Here is an 18,083-nt window from a genome sequence, read left to right as displayed (position 1 = left end):
CCATGGTTCTCAGTGTCTCTAATTTCCACTACCAGAGTCAATTCTCTTGACTTCCTGTTTGCATGTTGGATTCAGACAACAGGCTTTGATCTTATCCAGCTCTGATACAGACCAAAACATATTTAAAACACACAAAGTGGGTTTCTATCTCAAAGAAACTGAAGACGTTTGAGTGTATTTGAATCTTTCCATTAATTACTCCTGGAGTTACTCATGGGTACCAAGAATGGAAGCCACTCCACCTTACCTGTTTGCAGAAGTGTCTCTTTCTGAGCTTTGCATTTTGCATCCTTACAGTATCAGGGAAGGAAAAATTCCTTCTCTTTAATACTACCACTTCATTTCTTTGAGTTCCAATTGGTAAAGCAAGCCTCTTCAAATGAATTTAGGGCAGCAGAAAATTCAATTTTAACCTAAGCTGCAAGGAGAGTTGCTGGTGTGATAGAAAAATAAATACAAGCCCACATTTTCTTTTTCTCACATACAGATTATTTCCTCTGGGAGAAGATGAAGAAGATAAAGTCAGAGAAGAGCAATTCTGTTACAAATACATAAGGCTGCTTCTTCCTCAACTTAGGCTCAAATTAGGTTCCAAAATTCTGTGTTAGTCAGAAGGAAACCTTTCTTGAGGTAACAGCGCTGCTCTTCAAGCTCCTGTTATGTATCTGATAGCAAAAGATCACTTTGTTCACTCACATTCAGCTACACTCAGTTGTTTCATGACGTGGTACTAAACAAGGATAGTATCAAGTGACCATTCTGAAGCAGGAAGCATCAAGAGCACAGCATAAAGAATTAAGTGAGGCAAAGGCCAGTCTGACATTTCCCCAAGGTGTCAGATGTGCATTTCCCTTTTGGCCATGGCAGAGCTGACTGGACAGGTGTTGCTGTCTAACCAACACAGAGTATAATGATGGCTTAGCACCAAAACTCAGATTTGTGCAGTTGATTGGGTTTGAAGGTAACACTGGGAAGGGAAACAGTGCCAAGTTTCCTAAGGGCTGGTTTTAGGACTTCTGTGCTATGCCATTTCAAGTTCAAATTCCAAAGGTCTTGGTTTCAGTTGCTGTTACTCAGGACATAAAAGTTTTTGTTACAAATCAGTAACATCAAATGACAACACCAGAATGAAACAGATCTTGCTTCCAATTCCTCAACCTATAGCAGAACACCAATAACCCAGTGAATTTACAAGCTGTTCCTCCCAGCCTTTCAGCATCAGAAACTGAAAAATCCAGCTATGGGAAAACATAAATCTAATACCTGTGTCTCTTGCTTTGGGCAGGAGCTTGCTGCCATTGCCCACTAGCTCCTGAGCCAGTGCAGGAGAAGGCAGGGAGCTCCCAGTAACACAACCTCTGCCTCTTGGGTTTCTCTCATGGGGACAAGGTGACACTCGAGAGCCTCACATCCCCTGATGGTTCTCAGCTTGCTTCCCTCCTCTTGGAGCTCCACCACTGAGCAGAGGAGGTCCTCCTCCTGATCACAGCTTTGACAGGTGTCACTGCTCCTGTTGGTGTCAGAGTGGGGCACCACCCTGCAGCCTGAAGCCTGGCTGGTAGCTGTGCCCACAGCATCTTTGAGAAGCAGCATCACCGCAGCAGGACTCAGGAATGCCATGGCCTTGTGCTGGGTGCACACCATCACTCCCTGGCTGAGCTGGACAAGCTTCAGCACCTTCCTTGCACATTCTTCTCTGCAAATTGCTGTGCCATGCCCAGCCATACTCCAGATGATGTCACATGCCCTGTGAGTTTGCTCAGTGCACAGCAACTACATCACTGTGCCCCTTCAGGGCTTCTTATAATGGTGTGTCACTGCTGTTGCACTGGGAAAACCCACGCCTCATCAGCCTGGCCTACGAGAGCTGCTGTCTCCTGGTGGGTCTCCCTGCTTCCCTGGTGCTTCCTAATCAAGGAAAACCATAGGAAACCTCCTGTACACCAAGATCTCTCTCTGCACTACTGAGCCAGGCAGTTCCAGAGCAGGCCACTGACTGCTAGCTCAGGTTACAGAGCATTGAAGCCTCCTGCTGCTGCACTGGGAGCACCTGGACAGCCTGTCCTGCAAGAGCTGCTGCAGAAGCCAGCTAATTTCAATAGCTGCCTAAAAAGGCTGCAGGAATTGGGTTTGTGTGCGTCATTTCTTCCCAGACACAGAGCCTAAGGGAAAGTAACAAGAGCTCTGCACTGCAGCTATCAACTCAGTGTGGTGAAGAACGACAGGTATCACAAGAAAATCCGCCCCAGCACAAGGGAAATAGATACACAGCAGGTCCAATCAAAGGTGAAATATACCTGGTTATGCTTTCTTTGCTCCTGCATGGCTTCCCAGACAGCCTGGGCAATCTTCTCTTTATGTCTGTCACGTTCTGCTTCCCATGATTTTCTTTCTTCTGCGTGAATCTTCTCCATATTTCTCCTCTCCTCTTCTACAGCTTTCAGAACAGCTTCCTGCACTGCTTCTTTTTCAGCCTTTGAAACAAACTAAGCATAAATACATGACCAAAACAGCCCACATGGGTGACTAACTCATGTATATTACTTTTTCTAAGGAGATGCATGAGCTGACAAGATGTGGGACACAGATTTTTCACTTGAACCATCAGCTTAGATTTACCTTAAGGTACTACCAAACAGGTGTCACCACCAGACAATGACTTAGTTACAGAAAGCTAAAGCAAGGATCTTCAGTTCCCACCTACTGAAAATCTGTTATAATGAGCACTGCTTTGCTTCATGCCAAAACAAATCCCCCACAGTAGAGAGGCAGAAGCAGGGACAGCTTTGGCCTCAGTACACCACTTAATATTCAGATACAGGAATTAATCCTGGCCTTAGTTACAAGTATCTACAGTCCACAAATAGACTGAGACAATGCACAAGACAAAAGCATCTTCCCTCTTAACGCTCATTATCTCTGTGTTCTACAAGAAGCAGTTGCACCCTTCCCCCTTGTGACAGTTCCAGGCTATGCCTTTAAAAGTTAGCTGCAGATTTTTGAGCAGAAGAGTGAAGAAGTACAAACAAATCCACAGCTGGGTGTAAAAACGAAAACAAAAGATTATTCTAAATGAGTTTCATTGGTCAGATGTGTGGGATGCATTCTAACAGTCTCACATTTTTGTTCATTCCTTTCTTCCTTCGCTGGCACGCTGCTTTTTGCTTCTGTTTTGGCTGGGAGGATTTTACTGCTACTAGCTGACCTTGCAGATAAGACTAACTGAGCTCTTGAACATCTCTTTTCTCTTTTCTTCTAATTAGACAAAAAGGGGAGGAGATTAGGTGGAAAGCGGAGCAGCTGTCCCCGCTCCTTTTGGGGATCCCACTAGGGGTTCAGGGGGATTTCTGTGCTGTTTTCTGATTGTAAATACCTGTTTAATATTGCAAATATTGTATATTTGTACATATTCATTGCATTCCACTGTAGAATGTAGTTTTGCTTGTAACTATAGCTTCCATTTGCTTTCTCCAACTGAGCGAGCCGAGTTTCTGTTAATGTGGTGGTAAAGTTCCAAACCATTACATCACACAAAAGAACTGGTGCCCAATGTGAGGCAAGATTGCTTGATTTATCTCTGCTCAGATAAGGGAAGCTAAAGGAAACTATTTTGGATTCTGTGGCATTTGGTATACTCTGCTCTGACCGTGATAGTTTATAAGTATCTTACTGGTTTGATGTTTGATAACCCCCATCCAGTGTTTCTATTTAACTATTACATGAAATCATCACACCAGTGTTTTCCCAGCACACACAGCTGAGCTTTTGCACTGAACTATAGACAGATGAGAGAGCCTCCCATTTCCAGCATGACTGTCCTAACTCAAATGCACCTAATGAAAGAGAAGAAAATCATATAAAAGAGTGAATACTCACTTTTAGTCAAACACCAACAAATAAAATCATTGAAAGCCTGTTAAAGTGTCAGCATTTATCCATGATCTATAGAACAGTTCTATCCTTTCTGGAAATCACCATATTTAACAAATGCTAAATTAGACATAATGCTAATTGTCATCAGTTGACCCTGCTGCCTACTTTGTCAAGGTGTATTGACATTGTTAACTCAAAGAGCACGAGCCCAGACATTTAGGTACCACCACCAATTCAGCTGCAATACCAATAGTTGTTACACAGTAAATCAGAAGTTACAGAGTGGTTGTATTAAGGCACAGGATGGGGCAGATGTGTTTCTGAGTCACAGAACTAGCTGCTTTTAAAAAGGGATGAGAACACAGCCTTACAAATGGAGCTGGGAAACAAGCAGGAGTTGCTGAACTTTGTGATGCCACACAGTATCATAGTATCAGTCAGGGTTGGAAGGGACCACAAGGATCATCCAGTTCCAACCCCCCTGCCATGGGCAGGGACACCCCACACTAGATCAGGCTGGCCACAGCCTCATCCAGCCTGGACTTAAACACCTCCAGGGATGGGGCCTCAACCACCCTCTGGACAACCCATTCCAGGGCTTCACCACTCTCATGGTGAAGAACTTCCTCCTCACATCCAGTCTGAATCTTCCCACCTCCAGCTTCATTCCATTCCCCCTAGTTCTATCACTACCTGATATCCTGAGAAGTCCTTCCCCAGCCTTCTTGTAGGCCCCCTTCAGATACTGGAAGGCCACAATTAGGTAACCTGGGAGCCTTCTCTTCTCCAGCCTGAACAGCCCCAACTCCTTCAGTCTGCCCTCATAGGAGAGGTGCTCCAGCCCTCTGATCATCCTCATGGCCCTCCCCTGGACACCTTCCAGCACCTCCATACCCCTCATGTAACAGGGGCTCCAGAACTGGATGCAGTACTCCTACTGCTCAGTGAGATACCTTTGCAGCAGCTGCTATGGCCTCCTTGCTTCTTTGTCTCTCTTCATCCAAGCACTTGTCAAGCAATTCCTGTGAATGGTATGAAAAATTCAACTGCAACACACAACACAGGGCTGGAAGTAATTTCAGCCAGCCAAAGTCCTTGGGCTGCTTCCTCTTCATGTTAATAACTGACAAGATCATGCCCAAAGGACTCAACAGTGCACATCAGACCCCCAGTTTTTGGGTAGGTAAAAGCAGCCAGTACCTTGTGCTTTTGTGACTGCTGCCGTAAAGCCTCCTCTATCTTTTCTGATAACACTTCTTTCTCAGCTTCCAAGATGTCAAGAAGTCGCCAATGCTGTTGAGACAAGAGGTTCACATTATTGTGCACAGTCTGCTAGAACAGCCAAAGAACATAAGTTGGTCAGCTGCTTATAAAATGACCTCAGGTGTAGATTCAGCTGCATGACACACAGCACTTTGATTTCTTGTCATGGAAAGAAAAAGATTGTAACAAAAACCAGAGTATGAGGAAAGATGCTGAAAAAATAGTTACTATATAAAAGCAAAGCTCTTACAAGATTTGTAAAGATGGCCTGAGCAACACCACACTTCAAACAGCTGCAGAATTCATTACATGCTTTTACTGCTTCCCAGTAGTAGGTACAGGGAAAAGAAGACAAAGATTTTACTGAACCATTTGTGAGACCATCAACTTGACAGCCAGGAAATGGGAGCAAAAGAGAATGCCACTTCCTTCTTGTAATCAGAAACTCTTCAGGGAGAAAATGGCCACTGAAGGCACTAGGCAGTCTGTGCGCAGAGGTATGACCTGTCACTGTCCTTAGTCACCACCCATCTATCTGCCCGGCATTAAACCAAGAGCAGCACTTAAAAGCTGTGGGCTTGGCTGTAAGAGCTCAGCCGTTTCCCAAAATTAAAAATGGTGACTGGGTATGATTGATGCTGGGCATTTGTCAGGACAGAATTCCTAGCAAGTCTGTGCACTTTTGCATGTTATTTAAGAGGCTACAGATAATCACAGAATGTTAGGGGCTGGAAAGGACCTCGAGAGATCATCCAGACCAACCCCCCTGCCAGAGCAGGATCACCTATGGCAGGTCACACAGGAACACATCTGAGTGGGTTTTGAGTAGCTCCAGAGAAGGAGATTCCACAGCCCCCCTGGGCAGCCTGTTCCAGTGCTCTGTCACCCCCACAGTGAAACATTTTTTTCTCCTGTTTCCATGTAACTTCCTATGCCTCCACTTCCACCACTGCCCCTTGTCCCGTCATTGAGCATCGCTGAGCAGAGCCTGGCGCCGTTCTCTGGACACTCACCCTTTATGCATTTATGAATGTTCATGAGGCCACCCCTCACTCTCCTCTCCTCCAAGCTGAAGAGCCCCAGCTCCCTCAGTCTCTCCTCATAAGGGAGATGTTCCACTCCCCTAATGATTTTTGTGGCTCTGCACTGTACTTTTTCAAGTGGTTCCCTGTCCTTCCTGAACTGAGGGGCCCAGAACTGGACACAATACTCCAGATGCAGCCTCAGCAGGGCAGAGTAATGAGCTTACTCTAGCAGCAATACTTGAGAATTCTTTGCAAGACCACCAAAAGGAGAGTGTAACAGTCTGATTTTAATACAGGTATATACACAAACATTAAGCTTCTTTCACGCCTTCACCCAGCACTGGTAGGAAGCTGCCATTTCTCTTTCCTGACTATGTGTTAATCACAAGTGTCTCCAAGACAGCAGCAATCCCTTTCCAAACTGTAGCCTCCTGAAGAATAGCAAACTTGTAGGCTGCTGTATAATATAAACCAGCTACCTGCCTTCCCAGGATAAACATGTAAAGAGACATTTCCTTGTGAACGTCATTAAAGCAGGGCTGCACAAAGCAGACAATTTCTAATGGGAACCACCTGCAGCAGGTGCAGGGCAGGCTCACGGCTCTCAGGCACTCACTGTTTGCAGCCATCAGCTTCAACTGTCAGGGCACTTCCAGAAAGCATTCTGTCCAGTAACTCAGAGGTTAAACAAGAAATGGGTTTTACCAGCTGAGTCATCTCTATCATCATTACACAGAATCACAGAATTATTTGGGCTGGAAAAGACCTCTGAGATCATCAAGTCCAGCTTATGACCTAACACCACCACATCAGCTAAATCAGCATGACAGAAGACAAATGCAAATACTTTATTGGCCATGCCACAGATGAGAGTTTACCAATGGCAGTGAAAAGACTGGAAGTGTCTGCTTCAGTTAAGAATCAACAAGGCCCTTCATAAGGAGAACTCATGAGAGACAACCACCTCCACCTTTAAAGCCCCTGCAACAGAATGGCAGTCTTGTTCAGCAAGACTAGTATTTCTACTGTAAGGCTTGCAGAGAGGGAATTCCAGTTTCAGTCTGACCATCAGGTTAGGGGTTGGAAGGCATCTCTCAAAGTCACTAAGTCCAAGAACCCCTGCCAGAACACAATCACATCCAGTTGAGCCTTGAAAGTTTCCAGAGATGGAGACTCCATCACCTCTCTGGGCAGCCTGTCCCAGTGCTCTAACACTCTCAGAGTTCCTTCTCACATCTAGAAGGCAGCTGAAGGTTTAAAACATAGAGAAGGTGCCAGTCCCACTTCCCTGCTCAACAGGAGTAAGAGCTACAAAAATGATGCAAGTTGAATGAATCTCATTCAGCATTTCCAGTTTCCAAAGGTAAGAATTATAAACAACTTCCTTTCTCTGTTAGCCAGCATTAAAGGAGTGAAAGAAGAGCACCTGAGCCTTAAGGCCCCATTCTGAGCTATCCAGACACTCAATTCTTATTCTGAAGCCCTGCAAAGGCCACTTTCTTTCAGGCTTGTCTGGATGTCAGGGGTGGTAACTGGACCTGTCCAGAGGATATGGCCCTTGCTTCAACAAACCAAACCAGGAAAGAGTTCTCAGCCTCCTGCAAGCAGGCTAATGAGTGAGTTCATCAGACCTTACATTCCCGTGAAAAACAAAAATCAAACCTACTCCAGCTTTCCTGTGGAAGTTATGATGAGACCTGCTGTGGAGCCTTACGTTTGCAAACAAGAACCTGAGCTGTGCTGATCATCAGCCAGTGTCCACAAAGGCTCCAAATGGAAGCTGCAGACACTCCACTTGATCTAAAGACCTTCCTCCTAATTACATATTGTATCAAATGCATCATTTGACCCTTTCTGACAGAGCTGTCACTTGTTTCCTGTTATTCCTTAGGGAGTATAGGGTTGAGAGTGCAAAACTGTGCTGTGTAAAAGTTCTGAATCACAGAATCACCAAGGTTGGAAGAGACCTCAAAGATCATCAAGTCCAACCTGTCACCACAGACCCCATGACTAAACCATGGCAAGTGCCATGTCCAATCTCCTCTTGAACACCTCCAGGGATGAAGAGCAAGTTGTGGTGAGATATGGTGTCCCAGCGAGGCACAAGAACATCACCACAAATCAAAGGAAAACCCCAGACTTTAGAAAAGTGGTGCTGCAAAGTGGAGAGAAGTGCTCCTGTTCCTGCCATGCTTCCTGCAAGATGCTGCTAAGTGGACTGAAGTACTCCTCCTCCTGCCATACTCGCAGCAAGAAAGTGCTGCTAATTGGACAGCAGTGCTCCTGTTCCTGCCATACTCCCTGCAAAATAGCAGGAGAGGGTCAAGAAGAGCCTTCTGAAAAATCAGCTTAAAACAAAAGGCATTCAAAAAATAGGTTATAACATTTTCCTCCCTGCCAGAAGTTCTCTGGGCAATGGTTCTAAATGAGAATCCTTTGATGTAGGTTCAAATATAAATACAGAGGCCCTGTGGTTTGTCTTGATTCCTGTAAAAAAGAAATTAAAAAAAAGAAGAAAATCTTTCTTTTATTTTTTTCCCCTGGAATGTGAGTCACAGAAGACACTGTAAACAGCTTTAATTGCAATAGCAACTAGTCAGGGTTTGGGAAGGGTCTGTGTGTTGTTTCGTGGGGTTTTTTGTTGTGTTTTCTTGTTGTTCAGTTGGTTGGGTTGGGTTTTTTGGTCGGCTGGTTATTTTTGTTATTCTTATAGATCAGATTTATTTTTGGCATTTTTCTTTCAGGCAAGCATCTTTTGAAGGACTACACAGGCTGTAATTTCTGGAAGGAATGGAGGTTGCATGGTTTAGTTGATTAGGTGGTGTTGGATGATAGGTTGGACGTGATGATCTTGAAGGTCTCTTCCAACCTGTTCTGTTCTATTCTATAGTGATGCAGGATATGACCTATTTTACAGCTACAACCATGTATTAAACCTACTACTAACTAAAGCTAATTTAGTACAGTTACAATTCCTTGCATATTCCTAATAATCCCAACCAGCATATTTAAAGGAGAAAAAAAAAAGCAAGCAGGATGTCTTGCAGGGACTGAAATGCTTTTAAAGAACTGTAGGGATGGCATTCAACAAGTCCAAGTGCTGAGTGCTGCACTTTGGCCACAACAACCCCATGCAGAGCTACAGGCTGGGGTCAGAGTGGCTGGAGAGCTGCCAAACAGAGAGGGACCTGGGGGTGCTGGTTGACAGCCAGCTAAACATGAGCCAGCAGTGTGCCCAGGTGGCCAAGAAGGCCAATGGCATCCAGGACTGCATCAAGAATAGTCTGGCCAGCAGGAGCAGGGAAGTCATTGTGCCCCTGTACTCTGCATTGGTTAGGCTGCACCTTGAGTCCTGTGTCCACTTCTGGGCCCCTCAGTTTAGGAAGGACATTGAGACGCTTGAACATGTCCAGAGAAGGGCAATGAGGCTGGGGAGAGGCCTTGAGCACAGCCCTATGAGGAGAGGCTGAGGGAGCTGGGATTGTTTAGCCTGGAGAAGAGGAGGCTCAGGGGAGACCTCATTGCTCTTTACAACTATCTGAAAGGTGGTTGTAGCCAGGAAGGGGTTGGTCTCTTCTCTCTAGCAGCACCAGAACAAGAGGACACAGTCTCAAGCCGTGCCAGGGGAAGTTTAGGCTGGAGGTGAGGAGAAAGTTCTTCACTGAGAGAGTCGTTCACCATTGGAATGTGCTGCCCAGGGAGGTGGTGGAGTCACCATCCCTGGAGGTGTTCAAGAGGGGATTGGACGTGGCACTTGGTGCCATGGTCTAGTCATGAGGTCTGTGGTGCCAGGTTGGACTTGATGATCTTTGAGGTCTCTTCCAAACTTGGTGATACTGTGATAGGCAGTGTCTCCCTGAGTCCTGCTCTGTTGCATTTGAAAGGTGTGAGGTACAGGATGTTATCCACAAAGAAAGGTGCAGTTCTCCTGCTGTGACTAAGAGGCAGTCAGCTTGCATTTCTGCAAACTGGTTCCTTGACAATCCTGAATAAACCATCATTCACTGTTCAGCAAATGCAGGATGTTTAAATCCCTGGTGTTAGCTGCTCCTCAGAGCTTCTGTATAAGCAGTCAGATTATCATTCAAAAACAAAACCTCAAGCAGGATCAGAGAACAATCAAAGCTATTCACATTCTAACACCAAATAGAAAATAAAGCTTGCATGATTGTAGTCTCCCTGTAATGAAATAATGCTATTGCACAGATTCACAGATCTTTTATCTGAGGAAACAATCTTCACACATTAGTGTGATGGAACCTTCCTCTAATGGCAGCCTCCTGAAAAGCCAGGGTGTGACGACAAACGTGTGCCTAATGCAGCATCACAGAATTATTGAGGCTGGAAAAGACCTGAGATCATTAAGTCCAGCTTACGACCTAACACCACCACATCAGCTAAACCATGCCACCAAGTGCACATCCTGTACTCAGCACTGGTTGGGCCACACCTTGAGTACTGTGTCTAGTTCTGGACCCCTCAGTTTAGGAAGGACATTGAGACACTTGAACATGTCCAGAGAAAGGCAACAAGGCTGGGGAGAGGCCTTGAGCACAGCCCTATGAGGAGAGGCTGAGGGAGCTGGGATTGTTTAGCCTGGAGAAGAGGATGCTCAGGGGAGACCTTATTGCTCTCTACAACTCCCTGAAGGGAGCTTGTAGCCAGGAGGGGGTTGGTCTCTTCTCCCAGGCAACCAGCACCAGAACAAGAGGACACAGTCTCAAGCTACACCAGGGGAAGTTTAGGCTGGAGGTGAGAAGAAATTCTTCCCAGAGAGAGTTGTTAGCCATTGGAGTAGGCTGCCCAGGGAGGTGGTAGAGTCACCATATCTGGAAGTGTTCAAGAGGAGATTGGATGTGGCACTTGGTGCCATGGTTTAGTAGTCATGAGGTCTGTGGTGACAGGTTGGACTTGATGATCTTTGAGGTCTCTTCCAACCTTATTGATTCTATGATCCAATCTTGTCTTAAAGACATCCAGTGATGGCAACTCTACCACCTCCTGGGCAGTCCATCCCAGTGCCTAAATGCACCCTCAGCTCTTGTAACACGGACCTACTAAATTGTTTCATCTCATCAAATAGCAGTGTAGTTAGCAGCTTAACAGAAAAAACACATCCAGAAGACAACTTTATTTCCCATCTCCAATAGATAGATATTTTTAACCTTTATAGTATATGGACCTGGAACAATCCCTGTCCCTTGAGGTTTGGGGAAAATGCTTCAGCACTGCACTCATCAGCAGCAATGCAGAACAACCTGCTGAGGTTTTTGAAGAACTCAGTGGTTCCAACATTTTCACCTAGTTTAATGAGAACTCTTCTTCACCCACAGAGTTCTGCATTCCTGCCTGTTTCTCATGAAGGATTCCAAAGATGGAATAACAGAGGTTGTGGGAAACATTGTCTATGTGCAAGGAGAGAAATAACCTAACAAAAACCACACAGGTACAGCATCCTGACTCTGTCATGTTAAGCCAAACATGCCCACTCCTACATCCTATTCAAAATATTATTCACCTTACTGCCACACCAAGAGCTTTCTGCTGCTGTGCTGAGGCCAGCCACATTTACCAGCATGCTCTTTTAAAGGGCAGCTGCACCACTGCTAAGCTGTCCCAGCCCAATGACAAGATATGGTAACCAAAACTGGTTTCCTACACTGTCCTCACTATCTGTGGCATCTGACTGGTTGGCAGCGCAAGGTGGAAAATCACTCTGAAGAATTCCAACATCTGTTACATATTTCCACTTCCTCAAATTATGACTTATTACTGCATGGCTCAGCTGCAGCTTTTTTTGCCAGTTTGAGGTCCAAGCAGCTAAGAAAGCAGCAAAACTTTACTAAGAGAAAGCTGAGGAATCAGCAAAGCTTTATTAGACCAGGAAAGTTAAAACAGTGAAAACACAAAGAAAAATGATAAAAATGGTAATAAAAGAACCCAGTCTGGGCTTGGACTCAGGGCTCCACTCAGCACTACACAGACAGCACATGGAGGCTGTAATTTATCAGAAACTGAAATGAAACTTAAAAGCATTTTTCTTCATTGCTTGTATAGAAAAGAAGCTACAGAAGGCCATCCACCAGCAAGAATGCTTTGCTCAGAAAGCAGTTAGAGCAATTCAGAAAACTACAGAAAACCCACAAACTTTGAGCTACTAAGAATGCAGAGATAAAGAAAATATAAAGGGAAAGAAGAAAGTATTAAGTAGCCCTTTTGTGTTTGTGTTCACAGAATCACAGAAACATTCAGGTTGGAAAAGACCCTCAGGATCACCAAGTTCAAATGATAACCCTACTCTCCAAGGCTCAGCCCTAAAACATACCCCCAAACACCACATCCAAATGATTTCACAGCCTGGCCTGGTTTAAGGCCCTCTGCTCTAATAAGCTGCCCCTCAGCCACCCTCAGACTGAGAGCAGAAGTGACACAGAAAACCCTGTGGGCTGAAATAAGGAGAGTTGGGCTAATACAATGGACACTTACCTTGGCTTGTTTCACAGAAAAGCAAAAGGAGCAGCAGCCAGCAGTAAGATGACCCCTCCCACCCCACAAGCCTGCAGCCAGCCCAGAGGAAAGGACCTGATAAGAAGCACTCAAAGACAATTTGTGCTGACGGGCTGCTGGTGTCCTCCTTTAGGTGAGGATGATGTCACCTATAGCTGGCCAGCATGCTACAAGAGCTCAGCTGTAAGGACCAAAGATGAGCCACAGAAACTAAAACTGTGGAGAGACACCACACAGCTCTCAGATCTGCTCCAACAACAGTTTGTGAGTGAACAGAATCTGCCAGTGTAGACTCTATTAGACCTAGAAATCCTGGCCTAAGAATTCACACCTGTCTGCTTGATTAGGCTTCAACTCCCCAGTTTTACATTGCAATTAAAGGTGATAAACCTTGAGTGAGTTGAGTGAGAAATTACTTGAAAGCTGGATAACAAAACACAGAACTTTTTGGGGATCCAAAGTATTAAACGTGTTAAATGCAGACATGATGTGAACTGGGCACTGTGTTACGTCCTAAGGCCCTTGCCTACAACCCAGAGCAGGTCCTTTACATTGTTGGATTCCCCCCAGGTGCATCGGAGTGTCTTGAACACATGTCTGCATTTCTGGCTGTACCTTTTGGTTTGTGATGCCAACATAACAAGGAACAATATTTTTGCTCAGTCTGTAAGCACAGTGTCACAGTGTCATCCCAGAATGTTTCCAGACTTCATGTGCTCCAGCCCTTTTCAACACTCAGAGAATGACATTAGGCTAGCAAACAGTATGTTCACTTCAAAACTCAACCCATTTTCTGCAAATTCATCTGTACTTGCTTTGGAAGCAGAGCTTTAGAGTAAGCAATTGATTATGGTAGCTCTGTGCAAAACACTCTTCCTGGGGGCAATCCCAAGCATCAATATAGGCTGGGCAGGGACTGGCTTGAGAGCAGCCCTGAAGAAAAGGCGTTGGGGGTGCTGGGGCATGAGAAGCTCAACAGGAGCCACCAGTGTGCACTTCCAGCCCAGAAAGCCAACCAGAGCCTGAGCTGCATCAAGAGAAGCATAGCTAGCAGGTCGAGGGAGGTGATTCTCCCCCTCTACTCTACTCTGGTGAGACCACACCCAGAGTACTGTGGCCAGTTCTGGAGCCCTTGTTACAGGAAGGATCTGGAGGTGCTGGAACATGATCAGAGAAGGGCCACAACGATGATCAGAGGGCTGGAGCTCCTCTGCTATAAGGGCAGACTGAGGAAGTTGGGGCTGTTCAGTCTGGAGAAGAGAAGGCTCTAAGGAGACCTAATTGTGGCCTTCCAGTATCTGAAGGAGGCTACAAGAAAGCTGGGGAGGGACTTTTTAGGGTGTCAGGTAATGACTCTCTCAGTCTGGCATCATAGGAGAGGTGCTTCAGCCCTCTGATCATCCTCATGGCCCTTCTCTGGACACATTCCATCACTTCCATATCTTTCCTGTAATAGTGGCTCTATAGCTGGACTCCTGGTGGGGTCTCACCAGAGTGGAGCAGAGGGAGAGAATCACCTCCTTCAACCTGCTGGCCACAATTCTCTCGATGTAGCCCAGGGTGCGATTTGCTTTCTGGGCTGCAAGTGCACACTGGTGGCTCATGCTCAGCTTCTCATCCATCAGAGCTGGTTTTTATTGATTGATGTAAGATTTCTGTGAAATGAAAATAGGTTTGGCCAGCAGATGTCTGTGTCAACCACCTGAGCCACACCAAAACATTTGAACGAAAAATGCAACCAAATCCTACACAATCACTTACCTGCACCCATTAAAAATAATTGAATGCTTTCTACAAGACTACAGAAAGTGGCAGCAGTCAAAGGAGAAAGAACTGAAGGAGTTGGGGCTGTTCAGTCTGCAGAAGAGAAGGCTCCAAGGTGACCTAATTGTGGCCTTCCAGTATCTGAAGGGGGCCTACAGGAAGGCTGGGGAAGGACTTCTCAGGATCTCAGGTAGTGATAGGACTAGGGGGAATAGAATGAAGCTGGAGGTGGGGAGATTCAGGCTGGATGTGAGGAGGAGGTTCTTCACCATGAGAGTGGTGAAACCCTGGAATGTGTTGTCCAGGGAGGTGGTCGAGGCCCCATCCCTGGTGGTGTTTAAGCCCAGGCTGGATGAGGCTCTGGCCAGCCTGATCTAGTGTGGGGTGTCCCTGCCCATGGCAGGGCGGTTGGAACTAGATGATCCTTGTGATCCTTTCCAACCCTGACTGATACTATACTATGAACTGAGTTACTCTGAGAGCTCTTCTCCATTCTGTTCTAAACAGGTTTAACTGTTAGAAACTTCCTTGGTTCCCCCAGACCAAGAGCCATAATTTATTTTACATTTTTAAATAGGTATTCACTGCTGTGCTGAGGACATAAGGTGAAGACTGCTTCTCTTCTTTGGTCACCATAGAAGTTAACATTTTTTTCAAACAGGGAAGAGCTGAAACTAAAAGCAAAATCACAGCTGCCTGTCTGTGCAGATCCATACCTGAGCACTAAGAAGTTCTTCACACTTCTGAGAATGCTTTTCAATGGACAGCAGATACTGCTTGGCAATAGCTGCTTCTTGCTGCTCCACCGTGGATTGCAGCAGCGCCTGCAAAGGGAAAGCAGAGCACATTCAGGGGCAGAACTGTTATGTGTCTGTGTCCTAAGGCTTGTGTGCAACCTGATTCTGGAATGTTGTTGTGGATTTGGAATGAACAGCTGCTGAAGTACCTTTCTATGCGCAACTACCTTGCTCTCAGCCAGGACTGGCAGGTTTTTGAATCTCAGATTTCTTAGGCACAGCCTGCTTGAAAGGCAGCAGTGGAGAGCAGATAGAGGAGAGTATTTCTGACAAGCACACTCAGCCAGGGGGGACCACACACGAAGAGCAGCGAATGAAAGCTGCTGAAGGGGAAAAAAAGCCAGACAGACTTCCCTGGCTGACAAAACTCCACATCCTCTCGGCACAGGCAGAGCCCCCATGGGCCAAGCATGATCTTCACAACCACAAGGCAAGTAAAAGCAGATGGAAATTCTGAGTCATTTCAAATATAAAAGAGCACTCCGCCCCCCCACCCCCCCGAGGAAAGTTCACACCCCAGGGTGAAGCAGTGCACGTCCAAGGGTGGAAAGGCAAGGTACCAAGACAGTAACACCAAACAACAAAGAGGGTACAGTTAGGAACCTGTGCGTGAGCACAAGCTGGCACAGGAGCGCCTTCCCAGGCACTTGTGCGTGAGCTCAGGCACAGGAGCGCCTTCCCAGGCACTTGTGCGTGAGCACAAGCACAGGAGCGCCTTCCCAGGCACTTGTGTGTGAGCACAAGCACAGGAGCGCCTTCCCAGGCACTTGTGAGTGAGCACAAGCACAGGAGCGCCTTCCCAGGCACTTGTGGGTGAGCACAAGCACAGGAGCGCCTTCCCAGGCACTTCTGCGTGAGCACAAGCACAGGAGCGCCTTCCCAGGCACTTGTGCGTGAGCTCATGCACAGGAGCGCCTTCCCAGGCACTTGTGCGTGAGCTCATGCACAGGAGCGCCTTCCCAGGCACTTGTGGGTGAGCACAAGCACAGGAGCGCCTTCCCAGGCACTTGTGCGTGAGCTCATGCACAGGAGCGCCTTCCCAGGCACTTGTGGGTGACCTCATGCACAGGAGCGCCTTCCCAGGCACTTGTGGGTGAGCACAAGCACAGGAGCGCCTTCCCAGGCACTTGTGCGTGAGCTCATGCACAGGAGCGCCTTCCCAGGCACTTGTGGGTGACCTCATGCACAGGAGCACCTTCCCAGGCACTTGTGCGTGAGCTCATGCACAGGAGCACCTTCCCAGGCACTTGTGGGTGAGCTCATGCACAGGAGCGCCTTCCCAGGCACTTGTGCGTGAGCTCATGCACAGGAGCGCCTTCCCAGGCACTTGTGGGTGAGCACACGCACAGAAGCGTCTTCCCAGGCACTTGTGCGTGAGCTCATGCACAGGAGCGCCTTCCCAGGCACTTGTGGGTGAGCACAAGCACAGGAGCGCCTTCCCAGGCACTTGTGGGTGAGCACAAGCACAGGAGCGCCTTCCCAGGCACTTGTGCGTGAGCTCATGCACAGGAGCGCCTTCCCAGGCACTTGTGCGTGAGCTCATGCACAGGAGCGTCTTCCCAGGCACTTGTGGGTGAGCTCATGCACAGGAGCGCCTTCCCAGGCACTTGTGGGTGAGCACAAGCACAGGAGCGCCTTCCCAGGCACTTGTGGGTGAGCACAAGCACAGGAGCGCCTTCCCAGGCACTTGTGGGTGACCTCATGCACAGGAGCACCTTCCCAGGCACTTGTGCGTGAGCTCATGCACAGGAGCGCCTTCCCAGGCACTTGTGCGTGAGCTCATGCACAGGAGCGCCTTCCCAGGCACTTGTGCGTGAGCTCATGCACAGGAGCGCCTTCCCAGGCACTTGTGGGTGAGCACAAGCACAGGAGCGCCTTCCCAGGCACTTGTGGGTGAGCACAAGCACAGGAGCGCCTTCCCAGGCACTTGTGGGTGAGCACAAGCACAGGAGCGCCTTCCCAGGCACTTGTGCGTGAGCTCATGCACAGGAGCGCCTTCCCAGGCACTTGTGCGTGAGCACAAGCACAGGAGCGTCTTCCCAGGCACTTGTGGGTGAGCACAAGCACAGGAGCGCCTTCCCAGGCACTTGTGCGTGAGCACAAGCACAGGAGCGCCTTCCCAGGCACTTGTGCGTGAGCTCATGCACAGGAGCGCCTTCCCAGGCACTTGTGCATGAGCTCATGCACAGGAGCGCCTTCCCAGGCACTTGTGGGTGAGCACAAGCACAGGAGCGCCTTCCCAGGCACTTGTGGGTGACCTCATGCACAGGAGCACCTTCCCAGGCACTTGTGCGTGAGCTCATGCACAGGAGCGCCTTCCCAGGCACTTGTGGGTGAGCTCATGCACAGGAGCGCCTTCCCAGGCACTTGTGGGTGAGCACAAGCACAGGAGCGCCTTCCCAGGCACTTGTGGGTGAGCTCATGCACAGGAGCGCCTTCCCAGGCACTTGTGGGTGAGCTCATGCACAGGAGCGCCTTCCCAGGCACTTGTGGGTGAGCACAAGCACAGGAGCGCCTTCCCAGGCACTTGTGGGTGAGCACAAGCACAGGAGCGCCTTCCCAGGCACTTGTGCGTGAGCTCATGCACAGGAGCGCCTTCCCAGGCACTTGTGCGTGAGCACAAGCACAGGAGCGTCTTCCCAGGCACTTGTGCGTGAGCTCATGCACAGGAGCGCCTTCCCAGGCACTTGTGGGTGAGCACAAGCACAGGAGCGCCTTCCCAGGCACTTGTGGGTGAGCACAAGCACAGGAGCGCCTTCCCAGGCACTTGTGCGTGAGCACAAGCACAGGAGCGCCTTCCCAGGCACTTGTGCGTGAGCTCATGCACAGGAGCGCCTTCCCAGGCACTTGTGGG

General features: G+C 47.9%; 1 protein-coding gene across 9 annotated transcripts in view; it reads right to left on the bottom strand.

Moving 5' to 3' along the window:
* Positions 1 to 18,083, bottom strand: part of CCDC91 (coiled-coil domain containing 91) — a 107,151-nt gene that overhangs the window by 36,188 nt on the left and 52,880 nt on the right. For 7 of the 9 annotated variants that reach the window (XM_068162406.1, XM_068162404.1, XM_068162401.1 and 4 more), the window contains 4 exons: positions 15,149 to 15,256; positions 5,074 to 5,166; positions 4,827 to 4,895; positions 2,298 to 2,486 (listed from right to left, as the gene is read on the bottom strand). In XM_068162406.1, the coding sequence (XP_068018507.1) occupies positions 2,298 to 2,486; positions 4,827 to 4,895; positions 5,074 to 5,166; positions 15,149 to 15,256 (459 nt within the window). The remainder of the gene's footprint in view (positions 1 to 2,297; positions 2,487 to 4,826; positions 4,896 to 5,073; positions 5,167 to 15,148; positions 15,257 to 18,083) is intronic. The other 2 variants (XM_068162407.1, XM_068162410.1) reach the window with 1 other exon arrangement.

The sequence above is a fragment of the Melanerpes formicivorus genome, unplaced genomic scaffold (genome assembly GCF_026170545.1).
Source record: "Melanerpes formicivorus ecotype bairdi unplaced genomic scaffold, bMelFor1.0.p_v2 SCAF_64, whole genome shotgun sequence".
NCBI classification, from domain to species: Eukaryota; Metazoa; Chordata; class Aves; order Piciformes; family Picidae; genus Melanerpes; species Melanerpes formicivorus.
The sequence above is the reverse complement of the archived record's forward strand: the minus strand, read 5'-3'. Positions and strand labels throughout refer to the sequence as shown.